The sequence below is a fragment of the Oncorhynchus masou genome, chromosome 24, assembly GCF_036934945.1.
Source record: "Oncorhynchus masou masou isolate Uvic2021 chromosome 24, UVic_Omas_1.1, whole genome shotgun sequence".
Taxonomy (NCBI): Eukaryota; Metazoa; Chordata; class Actinopteri; order Salmoniformes; family Salmonidae; genus Oncorhynchus; species Oncorhynchus masou.
In genome coordinates, this window is record NC_088235.1 from 75,156,214 (window position 1) to 75,176,995 (window position 20,782).

General features: G+C 41.5%; 2 protein-coding genes across 3 annotated transcripts in view; one reads left to right on the forward strand and one right to left on the reverse strand.

Moving 5' to 3' along the window:
* Nucleotides 1-3,610: 3,610 nt before the first annotated feature.
* Nucleotides 3,611-5,426, forward strand: LOC135512641 (ubiquitin-ribosomal protein eL40 fusion protein-like). Its single transcript, XM_064934872.1, has 5 exons — nt 3,611-3,716; nt 4,162-4,273; nt 4,403-4,489; nt 4,853-4,955; nt 5,262-5,426. Exons 2-5 carry the CDS (start codon nt 4,171-4,173, stop codon nt 5,353-5,355), a joined length of 387 nt encoding a protein of 128 aa, XP_064790944.1. The 5' UTR covers nt 3,611-3,716; nt 4,162-4,170; the 3' UTR covers nt 5,356-5,426.
* A 1,457-nt stretch (nt 5,427-6,883) lies between these two features.
* LOC135512640 (homer protein homolog 3-like) overlaps nt 6,884-20,782 on the reverse strand; it is a 51,702-nt gene continuing 37,803 nt past the window's right edge. For both annotated transcript variants that reach the window (XM_064934870.1, XM_064934869.1), the window contains 5 exons: nt 19,677-19,813; nt 18,061-18,217; nt 13,497-13,610; nt 10,493-10,573; nt 6,884-10,123 (listed from right to left, as the gene is read on the reverse strand). In XM_064934870.1, the coding sequence (XP_064790942.1) occupies nt 9,938-10,123; nt 10,493-10,573; nt 13,497-13,610; nt 18,061-18,217; nt 19,677-19,813 (675 nt within the window). In that variant the 3' untranslated portion in view covers nt 6,884-9,937. The remainder of the gene's footprint in view (nt 10,124-10,492; nt 10,574-13,496; nt 13,611-18,060; nt 18,218-19,676; nt 19,814-20,782) is intronic.

Genomic DNA, 20,782 nt, shown 5'->3' on the forward strand with positions numbered 1-20,782 from the left:
GAATTGTAATTTGTAACCTACCATATGAAATGGGTGATACTTACCATACCAAATGTAACATACACTAAATAGAGTCTCTGCTTTAAATGCATAATTATACGAAATGTTCTGAGACCAGGTTGCTGGCAGATGGCGAGAGGGAGATATGAATAACTTGCTGATGCTTGCACACAAGGGACAAAGATCGTGTCAATGTTTCTGTTCTTTAGGGTTTTAGGCTGGGTATCTGTCAATCCTGTGACAACTGCTGATGTAAAAGGGGATTTCTAAAAAACATTTGCCTGACAAAGAGCTTGTGTGTGTACATTAATCGGTGTCAACTGGTTCTCTGAGAACGTATTAGGTAGCAGTGGAGGCTGCTGAGGGGAGAATGGCTGGTACGGGGTGAATGAAAATGGCATCAAACCATGTATTTGCTACCATTCTGCTCCAGCCATTATCACGAGCCCGTCCTCCCCAATTAATGTGCCACCAACCTCCTGTGGTACAGTGTTGGGGAAGCTACTCAAAGTATAGTTTACTAAACAACCATTTACTTCACACTGGAAGAAGTTAAGCTATACTAAATAAAAAATATTGTTTACTTAACGATAGTTACTTTCAAAAAGTAGTTGACTACATCCAAACTGCTTTGTGAAGAATTTTCTTATCTATATAAATCTAAAATTTCAGAAAAAATGCAAAAACAGATCACTCTGTAATCAGATGTTAACAAAATGTGTAATTTAGCCTATTAAACACATGTTTATTTTAGGCACGCACAAGTTTTTCAAGTAAGAATTAGGCAGGTCTGTTGCTGCTTCACCCATGCATAAAAATAAAAAAATGCCCGAAAAATTGGGTGTAGTTTCAGTAGATAGCTACACCACTACATGATAAAGTAATATACACTACCAATACTTGAATTTAGTTCAACTACCACCAAGCTTTTGCAAAGTGCAGTTAAATGACTTGTTCAATTGCATGTAGTTGACTACTTCCCAACACTGAGGTATACTTAGATATCGGCATTGCTTAAGCACTGACAACTTCAGCACATTTCTATTCAGCATTACACATTGTGCTGTGTGTGTGTCTAGGGAACATACAGTGAGATGTGCACATAATAAGCCTGAAGAAACATCAGTTTGACCCCCTTATGAAATATTAATTTGCATTAACAATACTGTCCTCTAGTGTTTGTTTACCTAACCATAATTGACTTGAAACTGCTGTTGTTGCTCTCAGCAGTATTGGTTTCCAATTCCAATGGCACAGGATCTTCTGTACAGGAACTTCCGTACCAATGAATGATTTATTGTTTATTTCACCTTTATTTAACAAGGTAGGCCAGTTGGGAACAAGTTATCATTAACAACTGCGACCTGGCCAAGATAAAGCAAAGCAGTGCGACAAAAACAACAAAACAGTGTTACACATGGGATAAACAAACGTGCAGTCAATAGCACAACAGAATATCTCTATACAGTGTGTGCAAATGCAGAGTATTAAAGGTCCTTACCAGCTTGAGATGGGAGACATGGCGCGAACCCGTACTGACATTCAAACGGCGACAGTCCAGTGGACGAGTTCGGCAGTGTGTTGTGAGCATACTCTGCCCAGATGAGGAACTTGCTCCAGTTGCTGGCCTGGGTGGAGACGAAACAGTGAAAGAACTTCTTCAGCTCCTGGTTGGCCCACCCCGTTTGCCCATTCGACTGTTGGTGGATCCCGAGGAGAGACTTACCGACGCCCCCAACAGGGAGCAGAAGGCTTTCTAATACCGTGTAACGAACTGGGGCCCAAGATCCGAGACAATGTCCTTGGGGAAGTCTGTGTAGTTGAAAGGTAATCATGAGATCAGGGGTCTCCTTCGCTGAGGGCAACTTGGGAAAGACGATCGACGACCACCAGGATAGTGGTAAGCCCTTGGGATGGGGGATAACCCTGTGATAAAGTCTACGGACAGGTGGGACCAGGGCCAGCTGGGGATGGGCAGAGGTTGGAGCAACCCAGCTGGTCGCTGTCGTGAGGACTTGCTTTGGGCACAGGTGGAGCAGACCGTAACGAAGGATCTCACATCCTCAGTTATATTGGGCCACCATCCCCCTCAGGAACTCCAATTGTGTTCGATTAACCCCTGGATGCCCAGTTCATTTAGAGGTGTGTCCCCATTGTAGTACTTTGGAACAGGCTGTTCGCGGAACATGAAGTCTATTAGTGGGACCCCACCGGGGTCAGATTCTCCAGTCTGTGCATTTCCTTTTATGGTTATCTTTTTTTAATCATTCTATTCTATTAAAGTTTTTTGTGTGCATAATACAAATCTCTGTCCTGTGTAGCCAACCATATACACCTAGCATTATGACAGCCCTGAGTAATACAGTTGATATGTTATGGAATGAAGATGTGAATGAACAGAAATATAAATGAACAGGAATGAGAATGTTCATTGTCTGCTGCTATGTTTTTATTTGTCTGTAGCAAAGCGAAGCTTATAGGAGGCAATGAAAGTTACTTACCCATTCCACAATGAAGAACATCACCTGAATGAATAGTGGTAGGTCCACGCTTCCCTGCCTCAAGTGTCTTTTGTGCAACTGCCTCCCTAGTAGCGCAGTGGTCTATGGCATTACTTGACGTGTCACTACATACCCAGGTTCAATCCCAGGCTGCTTCACAGCCTGCTGTGACTGGATCACCCATAAGGTGGTGGACAATTGCCCTAGCCTTGTCTGAGTTAGGGCAGGGTTTGGCTGGCTGGGATGTCCTGGTCCCATTGTGCTTTAGCAACTCCTTGTGACGGGCCGGGTGCCTGCAAGCTGACTTTGGTCTCCAACTGAATGGTGTTTCCTCTGACACATTCGTGCAGCTGGTTTCTGGTATAAGCCAGCAGTGCGGCTTGGCAGGGTCGTGTTTCAGCGGATGCTTGGCTCTCAAACTTTGCCTCTCCTGAGTCCATAGGGGAGTTGCAGTGATGGGACTGTAACAACCAATTGGAAATCATAAGAAAATAGTATTTTATTCATAATAGCATTTCTGTGGAAAACCTTACAATATAAATTTGCCTTGCCTCACGTTCACGTACAGTATCAACGCTGTTTGCATGGCAATGCATGCAATTAGGAAAATTAACTTAAACAATGCATGCAATTGTTTTGAAACTTAAGAGTTGATGTTCCTAGGCCGTCATTGAAAATAAGAATTTGTTCTTAACTGACTTGCCTAGTAAAATTAAGGTAAAATAAAAATGTGAGGGCATCTTAAATGGAGTTAATGTTTCACTTTGGCAAATTTTCACCCATTACCGTGAACCTGTCTTCCCCATTTCTCCCACCACTGATAAATTCATACATACTGTACATTATATAGTCAAATAAATTATTAAATAATACACACTTGAGACAGGTATGGTAATATAAATTATCTCATCAGAGAAGTTTACTCAGTCACACCAGACGGTGGCAGTAAAATGCAACTATCTAACACCTCTTCCAAGCGATTGATCGTTTGTGTTCGTTTGAGGATACAATTTAGTGATACCAGTAGTATATTGCAACTTTATATGATCCTGACGATAACTTTCCCCACATTCTACTGTTAGTAAAGTCAGGATTAATCAAACAGATTTGTGAAAAAAAAAGAAAAAAAAACTGGTGCGAAGCAGAAGAGGATGTGATGTAATATAACTTCCGCCTTGTACAGACTCTTTTCGTTGAGGCTCAGCTAGCGGCCGGGTGGGTTCACACTATAGTTCATACCAATTTTGGGGAAATTGACTAGAATACGCATTTATAAAGTTATAGAAATATAACAGTGTCCGTTCGCTACCATATACCTGTCTTAGTAGCCATTTGGTTATCACATGGTCGATGTGTAAATATGAGTATTGAAATACGAGCTCCAGCATGTGGCAGAGGCCTTACTAGTAGCACTGGCTGGACCGCAGTTTATGGCTAACTAATAAGTCAGCTGCTCATTCTTATTGCCGATGGGATAGCTAGCGTGTTCACTATTGTCGTCCAAAAACATTAATACTCGATGACTGAGTTGTGGATTCCCATAGCATTGTTTGTGGATTTCCATTCTTGGTGCCAGGGAGTAGCAGACTGCCAGTTGGCAAGCTTCTAAAAGAAATCCGCTAACTTGCCACGAACTCGCACCATTTTCTTCTCCCAACAGCCTGCCAAGATGCAGATCTTTGTGAAGACGTTGACGGGGAAAACCATCACCCTTGAGGTTGAGCCCAGCGATACTATTGAAAATGTCAAGGCCAAGATCCAGGATAAGGAAGGTATGTTACGTTTAATTGTAGCTCATTTGTCATACTGTATGGCTGGGAGGTGGATTTTACACTTTGATACTAGCACTGTGCATGAGTGATTTCATGAGTGGGTCATATCAATTTTCTTTTTATTCTCAGGTATTCCTCCTGACCAGCAGCGTCTGATCTTTGCTGGAAAACAGCTTGAAGATGGTCGCACCTTGTCAGACTACAACATCCAGAAAGGTAAGATAATTAGTTAATGACAGCATGTAATGCTGCTCAAAGTTATGAGTTAGCCCTATGCGAAAAGGTAGTTCATACATGCAGAATTACTGTTTTACCTAAGCTAGCCAGTTTCTTTCTGGAAGCTTTGTATGCTCTTTTCTCCCACTGGGGACAGCCCCGTAACAATTATTTTTAGCCCCTTTCCATTTGAGTGACAGCTAGCAAGATGCATGCACAGCAGAACAAGAGAGCACAAAATGATGTGCACATATCAGTACATATGATGTAGTACATTTTTGGGGACCACTTTTGATTTGTGCATGCTGGTTTCAGAACTACTGGCTAAAAGTGTACAAAAGTACTATGTTTGTTCCACTCCAGAGTCCACCCTGCATCTTGTGCTGCGTCTGCGTGGAGGCATCATTGAGCCATCTCTGAGACAGCTGGCCCAGAAGTACAACTGTGACAAAATGATCTGCCGCAAGTAAGTAAAGTTAATGGCGGTAAAGAACAACTGTTTATACTAAATAGTTAAGGTTTGTGCGTTTCTTTAAACTTAAGTCCCGTTGATGTGAGTGTCCCCTTGAATGGTTGACTGGACAATGAACCAGTTAATTATATTGTTTTACGTCAACCATATCCCACACAAATTCAGATTTCATACGTCTGAAAAGATTGGGTAGCTAATCAGTATAATATTTTAGTTCAAATTAATCAATTGGAGTGCTGGCAGTGGCTTACACCGCTGGACTACACACTTTGGACAGTTCTGAGCCTTTTTGTGCTGCAGGTGCTACGCTCGCCTCCATCCTCGTGCTGTCAACTGCCGCAAGAAGAAGTGTGGACACACCAGCAACCTGCGCCCCAAGAAGAAGCTGAAGTAAACTGTTTGCTTGGTGCTTTCTGTGGAACATATGCAGAACTGTTCTGTAAAATAAACATTTTTTTTAAATGACATTGCCTGGCCTTGATTTAAAGTTAATCCACAATTGAAGGGTCTTAGAGAAAGAACTAAAGGACAGTCTGAATTTGTTTGATAGTCAGGCTTTCGAGGGCATGGACAGCTCAAAAAAACAAAACAAATAAAATATCCAGAATTCAAGGTGACTTGTGTACATGTGTGTGACAAATTGAACCAGCCCCAAATGAAGCTGCCAAATGCACAATTGCTGTCTGAATTCATGTACATGTTTGAAATACCAGAAATTTTGGGAATGTGAAATTGTTTTATAGCAGGTTTCTTATTTACAACTAAGTATGCTTTAAATTCCAGTTTGAAATGTCAATTTTGGCTTATCTACACTGAAAAAAATGTAAGAGTTTAAATAGATTATGCCCTAATGAATTTGTGGTTTTCACATGACTGGGCATAGGCCTACACACTTGGGAGACTGGCCCAGCCAATCAGAATTGTTTTTTCTCCACAAGGGCTTTATTACAAACATACTCCTGTTTAATCAGCTGTCCGGGTGGTAGGTCTCAAACAATCCCGCAGGTGAAGAAGCCGGGTGTGGAGGTCCAGGGCTGGCGTGGTCTGCGGTTGAGGCAAATTGGTTGTACTACTAAATTCTTTAAAACAACGGTGGCTTACGGTAAAGAAATTAAATGCTCTGGACATTACTGCAGTCAGCACACTCCAACTTGAGACATCTGTGGCATTGTAACAACTGCTCATTTTAGTGGCATTTCTGGGACCAATACACTTTACATATTGCGTTTATTTCTGTTCAGTATTTGCTGCACACCTGAATAAAATTGTTCAGATCGTGTGTTCAACAGCCAATAGGAATTCCCTCATGATTATGAACGAAAGGTGGGAATCAAAGAAACTGCGCATTAGTTGGCAAGCAAGATTTCTGACAGGGCCAACATGTTTGTGCTTGATGCACTTGTACTCAACCAAGTAATTTACAAGATAGTCATGTAAAAGAGGAATAGGAAATTGCAGTACACAGGATTGTATGACATTGTAAAGCAGAGCTTGTGTTCAAAGCTAAGGAAAATTCATACATCTCAATGACTGATGTGCCTCAGTGTCAGTCAACATTTTAAAGAGAGGTCTGTAGTTAACTGGCTACTGCAATTCATCAAACATGTTTTAGCTAAGTTTAATGTTGAATTGTATACAAATACTTGCACATACATTGTAACTTCCATTATTATAAACATGGGTTCCTCCTATGCAGAAAGTATAGTCAAACCAGGCAAGTGTGATTAATAAGGCCCTGTTTTAGTACAGGAAAAATGTATCCTTGTTAAATAATGCAACAAATATAAACCACCTGTCCAATGTGATTACAAGGATAATCATTGTATTTGAAAGTGCTCAGACACTTGGAGTTCAAAGCAGGTCGCTGAGGTATTTGAAGTATTAGTGGTTGTCAAGTGTATTAAGAGTAAGAGAACACTACAGACCCTACACCTTTTAATTACAGAATAATTCCACAGGCATTCCAATATATATTTTTCCAGTCAGTTGTGCTTCATCCAGTTATGTGGGTAAGAAAAGTGCATCTTTGGTACTGCATTTTGTATCATCACTCCAGTGGGATGATCACATTTTCTGTCATGTCTTCTCTAGAAGGTTGGAGATGGGCTAGGAAAACGACCATGCCCCCCCCCCTCTGTGTACTTCTAGGCATCAAGAAGTACACAGAGCAGGTTGCACTTCCTGATAAATTCTTGGATGACAGTCAAACTTTTAGGTAGGGACAGCAGAGACCACGTTTACATGCATACCAATATCCCATTATTTTTTGGGAAACTCAAGTATTCTGTTTTTGAGTTGACGCATATATAAAACACATACAATAACCTGAAAAATCTTGTATTCCGGTTTTGAGAAACACGTTTTAAAAACCTTTATTTAACTAGGCAAGTCAGTTAAGAACGAATTCTTATTCACAATGATGGCCGGACGACGCTTGGCCAATTGTGCGCTCCCCTATGGGACTCCCAATCACGGCCAGTTGTGACACCGCCTAGAATCGAACCATTGTCTGTAGTGACACCTCTAGCACGGAGATGCTGGGAGCCTGGGATATGCTGATCTTAGACGGGATACCGTGGTATGTAAACATCTTATCCCATTTAGGCCTACTGTTGTTTTTCGAGGTCTGCGCAGGCTCAGTTTTGCATATCATGGGGTGCTGTGATGTTTTCCTCTGATTCTCAAACAAATCACTTCAAAACGTTGGCAACATTCGCAGTTCCATCCATCATAATAATTTGTTTTTCTGATACTCCGTAGGCTACTGGACTGTATAGCTTACTGACTTAGGCTACTTTCACCCCTAATTTAGATATGTTTCTGCTTATAATTTCCAACATTTGGAAGACCGTTTGTTTGTCAACTATAGTTCGATACAGTGCATTCAGAAAGTATTCAGTACCCATCCCCCTTTCCACATTGTTGCGTTACGGCCTTATTCTAAAATGGATTAAATTATCCCCCCCACTCTCTGGAGATGGGAGAGCCTTACAGAAGGACAACTATGTCTGCAGCACTCCACCAATCAGACTTTTATGATATAGTGGCCAGACGGAGGCCACTGCTCAGTAAAAAGGTACATGACAGCCCACTTGAAATTTGCCAAAAGGCACCTAAAGGACTCCCAACCTGACAGAGCTTGAGAGGATCTGCAGAGCAGAATGGGAGAAACTTCCCAAATACAGGTGTGCCAAGCTTGTAGTGTCATACCCAAGAAGACTCGATGCTGTAGTCAATACAAAAGGTGCTTCAGGAAAGTACTGAGTACAGGGTCTGAATACTGTAAAATGTGATAACCGTTTTTTATTTGTAATAAATTTGCACCCCAAAAATTGTCATTATGAGGTATTGTGTTAGAATGATGAGGGGATAAAAATAATTTTATCAATTTGAGAATAATATAATAAAATGTGGAAAAAGTCAAGGGGTCTGAATACTTTCCAAATGCACTGTACATGCAGCTTCTCTTTCGTAATAACTTGATGCCCTAGAAGACTAAATAAAGTAATGCTTACCAGATGAATGCATTAGTAATCTAATTACCAGTAAAGTTGTCTGTTTCGTTTTGGGACCTGGGAGAAAACACAATAACTCCAAATCAGTAGAAAAATTGTTCCCGTGGAAAATGTCCAAATTTCATCAATTTGACTGGTTAAGGTTAAATAAAAAGCTGAGAAAACCATGGAAAACACTTCTGATAAGACTCCAGTTCATCTCAGGTGCATATTGTGTGTGGTTGAACTACTGTCTGCTTGCATAACAGTGTCAAATATAACATGTTACACACGCATTCACATTTTCTAAAGAGATGCTGAAAGAAAAAAAATCATATTTCTCCACTCCTGTTCCCGAGACAAAATTAACATTTGTTGTACCATTTTACAGTAAGAAATGCATTATTCTGCAGTAGTTAATGTTATATTACTCTACATGTGAGAGGTTATAGGCCGACAGTCAGTGTCCACATTTCAGTTACTCTTCCATTTAACCCATATGAACTTAAATTAGGAATATTCTATTTCGTCACATGGATACTTGTGAGCGTGATATCAAAGGTGCATGTAAACAGCTTATCCCGAATAAGACCTTAAGCAGGATATGAGCTACTATCCGAAATGTATGTAAATGTGGTCATTGTTCAACAGAATTGCAGTTTGCCTACATGAACAAGGTGAGATTACATTACCTACAGAGTACTTGTCAAAAAACTGTATTGCTAATTCAACACTAATTTAACCTTATTTGTACCTAAATAATACCATGAAAAAATGCCTCAATGCCTAGGTCAGAAGAGAATCTCGATGGTGTGCATCAGTGAAAGTGGAGATACCAGGTTAGCTTTTGCATTGAATCAAGTACAGTACATCTTTACTAATAACACTACTTGTGCTTTTAAATCTATTTGTAAAAGGTTGCACATTGGGTAATGCGCATAACTCACATTACTGTACTTGGCAAGGTTCTTCGCTGAGCTCATTAAGTTTTGTCATTGAGTACCCTTGGTGATAAACCCTCCGCAGCAACATTTCTGTAGGATGATCAAATAATTATGTTATCTGTTAATGTAATACAATACATAAAACAACAGAAGTAAATCTATTATTAATTGTTAATACTGACAAACGGAAACAATAATTTGGCAACTACATTTTTAAGTACAAGCCCAGATTCAATTCAACTACTTTTAAAAGTTCAAGATAACTTCTATAATAGCAGGTTGACTGAATCATAACCCAACAAAACATTGAGATAAATGGTGTAAACGTCGACTCAACAATTCTCACAGCGACGAAGAAAAAATATTAGATTGTTATTTTCAAGGTGGTGGGTAGGAGCAATGTACCGCTGCAACGGGTGGATCCACGGTTCTACTCTTAACCTCTGTAATAATGTGCTTAAGCAAGCATTGTTCCAAAAGAGCTAGCTTCCTTTCCGTCCTTGTCCATCGCCCTCTACAATCCTGTCATCGCGTTGCGCTATTTGTCGATGAGCTTGGCCAAGCTCTGTCGTAGGTCATTCAGGTCGTAGATCTTGACATCCAGGACGTCGATGACCCGCTGAACCTCACTCTCCGCCCTATCCCGCTCCTCCAGAGAGGAAGCCAGAGTCTGCTCGGCTTTTTCCACCCGTTGCTCAAGTTCTGCATTCCGTGTCTCCAGATCCTAGAAGGTCCACAAGGTGACAGAGGACGTCGGATCAATTCATGTTAAAGATCTCAATTGCATACTCCTCGCATACTCTCTACTCGTCTCCTTATCAAAACTCATTGGATGAGAATGCCAGAGGTCCCTCCACTCTGACCATCTGCAATGGATTTTGAGGAGGCGGCCAGTAGAGAGGATGCGAGGAGTATGTAATTGAGATTCTCCCACTGTCATATCTTTAGATTTCCCCCCTGCAATTTTTCAGACCCTTTGAAAACTCTCAGAGACCACCAAGCGGTGCCCGACCCCCTGGCTGAGAATCACTAGTCTTCAGTATAGTTTTGAAAAGCCAAAAATGCATGTTCTGCCCCAATTCCTAAAACTCACCTGAAGTCTCTGAACCGCCTCTTCCCTCTCTTTCTCTAAATCAGGAATATCTGAATTCTTGCTCTGTAGATTGTGGATTTCCTAAAAAAAGACAAAGTATATTGAAAGTAGGTGCTTCCACACGTGTGGTTCCTGAGCAATTCCTAAGCAATATACATCCCATCATGTATAAATATGCTGGGTAGGCCCAGTTCACCATTATTTTGGCTACCACAGGACCACAATGACCCCATCCACAGGGCGCGAATGGTCATCGAATGGTTTTATGAGCATGAAAACAATGTAAACCATATGACATGGCAGTCTCAGTTACCAGATCTCAACCCAATTGAACACTTATGGGAGAGTTTGGAGCGGCGCCCGAGACAGAGTTTTACACCACCAGCAACAAAATACCAAATTATGGAATTTCTTGTAAAAGAATGATGTCACATCCCTCCAATAGTTCCAGACACTTGTATAATTTATACCAAGGACCATTAATAAAGTGGCCTAATGCCCTATTAAGACACTTCATGTTGATGTTTCCTACATAAGTCAAAATTTTGGACACACCTACTCACTCAAGGGTTTCTTAATGTTTACTATTTTCTATAGTGAAGACATCAACACTATGAAATAACACATATGGAATCATGTAGTATTCAAAAAAGTATATTTAAATTCTTCAAACCAGATGGGATGGCGTATCGCTACAGAATGCTGTGGAAGCCATGCTGGTTAAGTGTGTTTTGAATTCTAAATAAAATCAGACAGTGTCACCAGCAAAGCACCATCACAGCTCCTCCATGCTTCACGGTGGGAAACACACATAGGGATATCATCTGTTCACCTACTCTGCGTCTCACAAGGACAAGGAGGTTGGAACCAAAAATCTCAAATTTGTACTTCAGACCAAAGGACAGATTTCCACCGGTCTAATGTCCATTGCTTGTGTTTCTTGGCCCAAGCAAGTATCTTCATCTTAGTGGTGTCCTTAAGTAGTGGTTTCTTTGCAGCAATTCGACCATGAAGGCCTAATTCACGCAATCTCTGAACAGTTGATGTTGAGATGTGTCTGTTACTTGAACTTTGTGAATCATTTAGTTGGGCTGCAATCTGAGGTGCAGTTAACTCTAATTAACGTATCCTCTGCAGCAGAGCTAACTCTGGGTCTTCCATTCCTGTGGCGGGCCTCATGAGAGCCAGTTTCATCATAGCGCTTGATGGTTTTTGTGACTGCACTTGAAGAAACTTTCAAAGTTCTTGACATTTTCTGGATTGACTGACCTTCATGTCTTAAAGTACTGATGGACTGTCATTACTCTTTGCTTATTTGAGCTGTTCTTGTCATAACATGGACTTGGTCTTTTACCAAATAGGGCTATCTTTTGTATACCACCCCTACCCTGTCACAACCCAACTGATTGCCTCAAATGGATTAAGGGATGAAATTCCACATATTCACTTTTAACAAGGCACATCTGTTTATTGAAATGCATTCCAGGTGACTACCTCATGAAGCTGGTTGAGAGAATGCCAAGAGTGTGCAAAGCTGTCATCAAGGCAAAGGGTGGCTATTTTGAAGGACCTCAAATATAAGATGTTTTGATTTGTTTAACATTTTTGGTTACTACATGATTCCATGTGTTATTTCATAGATTTGATGTCTTCACTATTATTCTACAATGTAGAAAATAGTAAAAATAAAGAAAAACCCTTGAATGAGCAGGTGTGTCCAAACATGTTACTGGTACTGTACGTAAAGCAATTTCCTTTGAACAAGAGGTGGAATTCAGAGTATGCAAAGCACATCTACCAAGGAAACCTCCACATGGGAAGTGCTCGAAAAATCGGTTTCTTGAAATTCTCAAGTTAAAACCTCAGCTTGTACCTCACTCGTTTCTTTCAACGGTGCTATCTAGACAGCCTAGAAGACTGGCATCTTGAGGCCCCATCCCGGATCCGGGATCGTGACTAAAGCCTCAGGCTCATTAGCATAACGCAACGTTAACGATTTCTGAAAATCGCAAATAAAATGAAAATAATGCGTCTGCTCTCAAGCTTAGCCTTTTCTTAACAACACTGTCATCTCAGATTTTCAAAATATGCTTTTGAAACATAGAAATTGACTAATTTGTGTAAGAGTATGCAAAGCTAGCATAGCATTTTGAGTAGCATTTAGCACGCAACATTTTCACAAAAACCAGATAACCAAATAAATAAAATCATTTACCTTTGAAGAGCTTCTGATGTTTTCAATGAGGAGACTCTCAGTTACATACCAAATGCGCAGTTTTTCCTGAAAGCGTCTGTGTGTAGGAGAAATCGTTCCGTTTTCTACATTGCGTCTGGCTACCGAAACGAACCGAAAATTCAGTCACCTACAACGTAAAACTTTTTCCGGATTAACTACATAATATCGACCGAAACATGGCAAACGTTGTTTGGAATCAATCCTCAAGGTGTTTTTTCACATATCTCTTCATTGATATGCAGTTTGTGGAAGCTTGCTTTCCTCTCTGTATCCCATGGAAAAATACTGGCAGCTGTCTTTTGCGCACCAATTTCGGCGGAGGACACCGGGCGGACACCTGGTAAATGTGGTCTCTTATGGTCAATCTTCCAATGATCTGCCTACAAATACGTCACAATGCTGCAGACACCTTGGGGAAACGACAGAAAGGGCAGGCTCATTCCTCTCGCATTCACAGCCATATAAGGAGACAATGGAAAACAGAGCCTCAAAAATCCTGCTCATTTCCTGGATGCCGTCTCATCTTGGTTTTGCCTGAAGCTCACGTTCTAGGGCACGCACAGAAAATATCTTGGTAGTTCTGGACACGTCAGAGTGTTTTCTTTCGAAAGCTATCAATTATATGCATAGTCGAGCATCTTTTTGTGACAAAATATCTTGTTTAAAACGGGAACGTTTTTCATCCAAAAATGAAATAGCGCCCCCAGAGCATCAACAGGCTAGCAGTACCTGGCTGCCTGGAAAGTGTGTCTGAGCCCCGGGTCTCACCTCGTCTTTAGCTTTGAGCAAGGCTTCCAACTCCTCTAACGTCTGGGTCAGCTCATCCCTCGTCTCAGATTCACTGGGACCAGGCCGCCCGCTCTGAGCCTCCAGCTCTGCCACCTGCCAACACACAACACCGGAGAGAATAACAAGAAAGGACTTTTTAAATCCTAGTGTACATGCTATTACAGGATTTGTTTTTTTCCATTTATATTTGGATTTTGGCATGAGGAGTGCACAGATTCGCTTCACTTCGTTAGTCAGTATGTGTTACATCTGTGCTGGTTTGTCATCTCGTTTGTGGGAAGGTGTTTCACCTGGGCTGGCCTAGTTAATATTTAAGAGTGGCTTGCCCAGCACTCCAGTTGTCTTGAGAGATGTGGAGGGTTAGCACCTTTAGTTGGCACTCCTCATTTGATTTCTAAAAGACCAATCCTTTATCTGATCTTACCGGTTTTTGTTTTGCTCCACTTTTTGTTTTGCGTCCTGTCTTTAATTTTGTTTGCCTGTTCTTGGGAAAATTTAGTGAAAGCTTATGGTGGGTGTCTTTAGGTTGTTGTTGCTCGTCAACGTTCAGTATACACCCCCTGAGTGTCTTTCAGAACCCCTCCTAAAACCCCCACCTGTTTTGTTTTGGTTGTCAGTGACTCTTTGTTAGTTCCCCTATCTGTTTGAGCGACAATTTTTTTTCTTGCTGGGGAACATAACAAAATGGGGGCTTGTCTGGGATCTTGTTTCCCATGTGTATGGTAGTCGCTCTAATCACCTACTCAGAAGCTCTGCTGTGCCCAGATATTTGAATGTTCAAAATACACTTCTATCATAGTTTCTGTCACTGACATCCACCCTGAGACTGTTGGAATCATTTTGAAAGTTGCATAAACACACGGGCTTATAAAATAAACATGAACTTTAAGCATTTGTGGAAAACCCTACATGGGAGTTGCTAGATAAATGTAAAAAGGCGAATCTGCTCGTCATTGCAAAGCATTATGACATCTCAAAGTTGCACATGCTGATATCTCAATGTGCTGTACAGAAACCCAGCATAAAACCCCAAACAGCGAGCAATGCAGGTGTAGAAGCACGGTGGCTAGGAAAAACTCCCTAGAACTTTGGCCATTGTTGTGGGCCTGCCCTCCCCCCAACAGCCTCAAATAGGCTATTTCATTTCACAAATAATATTTTATATTATTAATTTCAAACAACGGCATTGGCATAAGAAAAACTTACCAGTCCAAAACGATGTCCTCTCCGTTCAAAAAATATTCCTCCATTTGGGAATCGCTAAATGAATCATCCTCCAACATTCTGTCTCCCTTTCCCGATCAATTTCTTCTAAAATTGTGTGTACATCTGTATATCTAGACTTAGATTTAGCTTTCCCTGACTTAGTTGCCATACTGATTGATATATAAACAGCTGAAGATGCGCTTTACCAAAACAACGCTGTGCGTAACATGCGTGGCTCCTTCCGGTATGAATCTTGAACCTCTTTACGCCGGCATTTACTACATGGGTTGATCTTCCAACACTATTACATATTGCCGTTTACCTCAGCTCATTGGCTATCTACCCAGCTAGATTTCAAGACGATCAGTGGTCATTGGGTTAAAATACAGTCAATCAACGAAACAGCGATCATATCATTGGTGCACAATGATGTCATTACTTGTTGAGGATGATTGTTGTCAAATCGGTTTCTTTCAGTCAATACGTCCCGCGAAATGACCCATCAGGTTTGGTTGTGTTACAAACAAAGCAGTTGATTGCAATGAAACCAAACATGACTGGAAAATTCCCGTTTAGTGTGTGTATTTACATCGAATCTGTCATCGAAAATGGAATGAGACTGAATTCTCGACACAAGCAGTTCACAAAATGTTTCGTGTTAAGCTATAAAAATGGATTTTATCAAACAAAAGATCATTCATTGTGTAACAATGAGCATTGGGATTGCAAACAAAGGAAGATCGTCAAAGGTAAACAATTTATTTTATTGCAGTTTGTGATTTTGTTACATCTGTGCTGGTTGAAATAGTTGGTTTTTATGGGGCTCTATCCTCAGATAATCGCATCGTATTCTCTGCCCAAAGCAAATAGTGAAAATCAGTTTCTCTTGACCATCGTGTGCGCTGCCATTTGTTTCCTTCAGGCCATTCCACTGAGGAAAATCACGAGAGAAAAGTTACAACGGATATTACAGGAATTTCCCCTTGAAATCAGACATGTCCGTGGTAAGGACAACTTGGTTGCTGATTGTCTTTCAAGGGTGGGCAGTCAATTTATTATGACTGCACGTTTTTCCATATTGGAGATGAGTTTTGTTTTGATTGTGCTCCTTTCAAGGGGATGAGAGTTATAGAAGCGTCTTGTCCTTCCCTGTTTCTTAAAACTTGAGAGTTTTAGGCAACTATAGAAAGAAAAAGAAAATATCTAAAAAAAGATTGTAAAATAATATCTCTATATATCTTATACAGTTGAAGTCGGAAGTTTACATACACTTAGGTTGGAGTCATTAAAACTTGTTTTTCAACCGCTCCACAAATTTCTTGTTAACAAACTATAGTTTTGGCAAGTCAGTTAGGACATTGTCTTTGTGCATGACACAAGTAATTTTTCTAACAATTGTTTACAGACAGATTATTTCACTGTATCACAATTCCAGTGGTTAGAACGTTAGATTCGATCCAGCAACCGAAAGGTTGCTGGATCGAATCCCCGAGCTGACAAGGTAAAAAGCTGTCGTTCTGCCCCTGCGCAAGGCAGTTAACCCACTGTTCCCCGGGCGCAGAAGACGTGGATGACGATTATGACATCCCCCCCACACACCCCCGCACCTCTCTAATTCAGAGGGGTTGGGTTAAATGCAGAAGAATTTCAGTTGTACAACTGACTAGGTATCCCCCTTTACTTTACTTTTATTAATTGCCAAACTGATTTATTTGACCTACTTTTACAAATAAATCGTGACTCAAAGGTTTGAATTCCACATAGGCTCATGTGGGGAGTAACAGTGATTAAAAGAGAGAAACTATTAACCCCTTGAAATCAAAACTTTTACTTGACGCCAATTATCTTCACTTTAACACCAGATAGGAACATGGTTAGAATTGTATAACAAAACAGACTTGTTTATTGAAAACTGAAGTTTGCATGGGTTTCTGCTCAGCCTTCACAATTACCATCTCTCCCTTTATATCTCCTCCGCATCTTCAGAGTGAATTTCAAAGTGGCCCTTTAAGATTCCATGTCATGCCATCCAGCAGCACTTGAGAAAGCTGCTCTAAGGGCATCTAGCATTCCGATAGGACCCAACCCCATCCTGTCAAATCCATGTGACAGCAAGTCCCCGGGGGAATGATGTTACTGCTTGCTCACAACAGCCCTTTCACACCACCGCTGACAACATGGACAACAGTTTTACTGATGACACCTGAAGCCAATCTAACCCCAACATACATGAAAATAGTCCTTTCTGAAATTCTCCTTTCATCTCTAAAACAGTTATCAAATTGCCTTGCAGGAAAATGAATAGGAGCTCAAGTCGAATACATTATGGTGAAATTACCTGAAAAGAGCTTGTATGAACAATGTTAGCATTTTGAGAGAACCAACAAATGGGATTTTAAAACAGTGTGCACTCTACTGTCCCTTGGTATAGTTTGTATTTAAAAACTTCCTCGCTTCGCTCCTACCGCATCTCAGCTACTGTCTACAGAAGTGCAAGGCAAGACATGAGAGAGTAGGCTGGGGACCAGAGCATCTCTGCAGTGTCAGAGATACCCCCGAAAATAAACCGACCCCTTCAGTAAAGCGTGTCTACCGCTTGGAGAGCCTGGAGAGGAAAGGGCTTACTTTAAATGGTGGCTTGGTAGAAAATCCTAGCCAATGTCTTGCCTGCTCTCCCTCTGGGTGATTTGTCATTTCCTCCACAACTAGGGCAGGGGGAAATAGGGTGTCCTGTCCTCAAACTGCTTCACCGCCCCGCCAAGCCCTGGAGACATGGTCTACTTCCAACCACCTGGTTGACTTTGTTGCAGAAGTGGATAACCTTAGCTTTTTTTTGGACTGAGATGGATGTTGTTCCCCTCAGTGCCTGAAGCTAAAATAGGACTGTTGACAGCTAATTTCTTCCAGAAGATGTTATGCTGGTAGTTTAATCTGCCACATGAAAGAACCTCAATAAGCTTGACCAAGGACATATCTCTTTTTCCAATTAAGTTTAAATTAAGCTAAACACATTTCTCCCTCTGATTATCCAGGCACATCAACAGTGATACATAAAAAATGTTATCAAACCGGTGGAACCTGCAGCCAAATGTCAGCACAGTCCTTTGACATAACCCCAGTTTAACTACCATGTGACCACTGATCTTCAGTAGATCTTCATATGATGTTGCTTTGAGAATGGTCTTTCTCATGGGCACGATCCCACTTTGACCACCAAAGTGGCAAAGTGTAAGGGTTACCCCCTCTTTAAACCTAATAATCTACCATTATGGATCCAGACCAGTTAGCTGGGATGCAGACAACCGGAATAGCAGTGGTCTGTCACCGTAACTCTTACCTGATCTCGGAGCCTGCCAGTCTCCTCCTGATACTCAGCCAGCTGTTTCTTCCACTCTTCCACGCCAGTGTTAGCCTCGTGAAGCGCCGCCACTAGTTTAGCGTTGCTATCCTGCAGGGTGAACAGCTCTGCCTCCAGGTTAATCTCACATATGGACCTGGAGGGAAAAACCAAATCAGAAGATAAGTGCACCATGATCAGACAAATCAGAGGTCATAGTCAGGTGCAAAGTACTGCTCCCCAAATGGTATACAGTACAGCTATTAAGTGGTTTTAGAATTCCTGTCATGCCAGAATGGGGGACAATTAAAGTCATTATATTGAATGGACAAGAGCTTTCAAATAATTTGCGGGAGATTCCAAACAGTTTTCTAAGACCAGCATCTTCTAAAGTACTGAGGCCTCAGGCAAAAAAACACCCCCATGCCGTTTCTAACTGTCTGCCAACTACCAACCAACTCACCATAGCAACAGGCACTAAAAACTAAAAAAAAACAACATAGAACTCTCATTACATGCAAGAAAAGAACAAGGAGGGTTTGTCAGAGAACATTTTAAAATTGTATATTATGTGCTTGGGTGGGATGGAAGGCAGACTGGTGTTTGAATGGCTCTGCTGTAGAGCCTCATTAATGACCATGTTTTAACTGCACATGACTCAGCCTCATACAGGTCAGTGGCCACCTGTCATTGGGCTCAACCTCCCACTCACAACAACCTCCACAATAGAAGAAACCATACCGCCTAGGGCCATGGCTTGATTTTGCTAGTACATTTCCACAGCTAAAACGCATCCCATACACTCTATATAGGAGCTATTATCTAAATGGTTTGCTTTAAGCACTAATCTGCTTTCCTCTCGCCACGCACGCTGCTTCCTCCCTAACGTAGCGGTGAGTTAAATCGTGTGCGACAGTTTCCCAGGTCACATCATCCTATTAAGTGAGCTCAGCGTCCGTGTTCCTTTCCATTCACTTAGGCACCATATATCCCATGTTCTAAAAAGTCTTCACCTCTGCCGTTGTGATCACATTGACGCTTTCGCACCACAAGCCACTGAACCTCTATCATCATCTGGCACGTTAGCGCAAACTCTGCCCCAGAAATCAGATGACGGGGAACACACACTATGCCTGGCGACACGTGATAGCTGCTCAGTGACTCACTAGGTAACCCAACAGTTGCACGACAACACCAGATAGTGGGAGACAGTAGGCTACATTTACATTTTACATTGAAAATGTCACACCATGCTACCACAATTAAAATAAAATGTCACAATCTGGTGCCAGCTAATTTGAAAGGTTATTTGAAGACACCAATGTGACTTCACACCGACGGGGTGGCACATTATTACCATTTGGAGAAAAATAGTGTGCACTGTATGCTTTACATTTTATACATGGTCTGCAGTATTTAAATTTAACCTTCATTTAACCAGGAAGTCACACTGAGCTCAGAATACCTCTTTCCCAAGGGAGACCTAGCCACTGTAAACAATGACCATGGTGGCACAATGGAAGTAGACTTTTTTGGATCTCATTGTGTAACTACGAGGTGTGTGTTTGGCAAACTGCTGTGTGCAGGGGGGGGGGGGGGCTGTTCCATAACATTACCCTTCAGACAGCATCTTCTTAATGCGCTCCTTCTCTGACGTCAGCTGCTCCATGTCGGCGCTCTTGCTGCGGAACAGCTTGTCCTCGGGTCCGTTGACAGTCAGCAGCGGCGGCGAGTGGCGGTCCTCTGATAAGTCCTGGGGGACCACAGGGACATGATTAGTGACAGGAAGGATATTATGGAAATGAGTTACCCGGACACCTCCAATCCTACTGTATGTTCAACTCTTCTTCGTTGTCAAAGCTCAATGAAGCTGACCACAACTACTCTACATTATGAAGGGAAGGGGTGGCCAACCAGCCTCCTGCAGAGCTACTGGGTATGCAGGTTTTTGCTCAAGCCCTACTCTAACACACCTGATTCTACTAATTAGCTGCTCAGTAAGACTTTGATATGCTTAATTGGGTGTGTTACAACATGAGGTGTTCCAAAAGCCTGCATATCCCAGTGGGTCTCCAGGAGGTGAGTTGGCCAAACCTGACATAACTCTAGAACGGCCTAACAGGCCTAAGGATTGATTTAGACAAACCAGGGCTCACTTCAATATGTTTTTAATACAAATGTGAGCTCTTGGTTAAAATCGTGGATGAATAAGTGATGTGTCCATCTCATGTGTCTTTCTGAACTAACAGACCACACATAGGGATCTCTCTCTGATATCTCTGTCTGTATCTGAATTTGGTGTGCTTGTTACGGGAATTAAAGGGATACTTCGGGATTTTGGCAATGAGGCCTTTTATCAACTTCCCTAGTCAGATGAACTCGTGGATACCATTTTTATGTCTGTGTGCAGTTTGAAGTAAGTTGCTATCTTGCGCAATTGCTAACTAACATGAGTGCAATGACTGGAAGTCTATGGGTATATATATATATATATTAGCATGGTAGCAGATACCCATAGACTTCATCGTTGCGCTAGTGCTAGTTTGCATTGGCTCGCGAAACTACCTCCAACTTCCTTCATACTTGACACAGAGACATACAAATGGTATCCACGAGTTCATCCAACTCAGGGGAAGTAGATCAAACACGAAGCATCCCTTTAAGAAAACATGAACGCTTAAAATAAAGACTGAGCATGTCCTACAGTGTTCCCATTCAATTC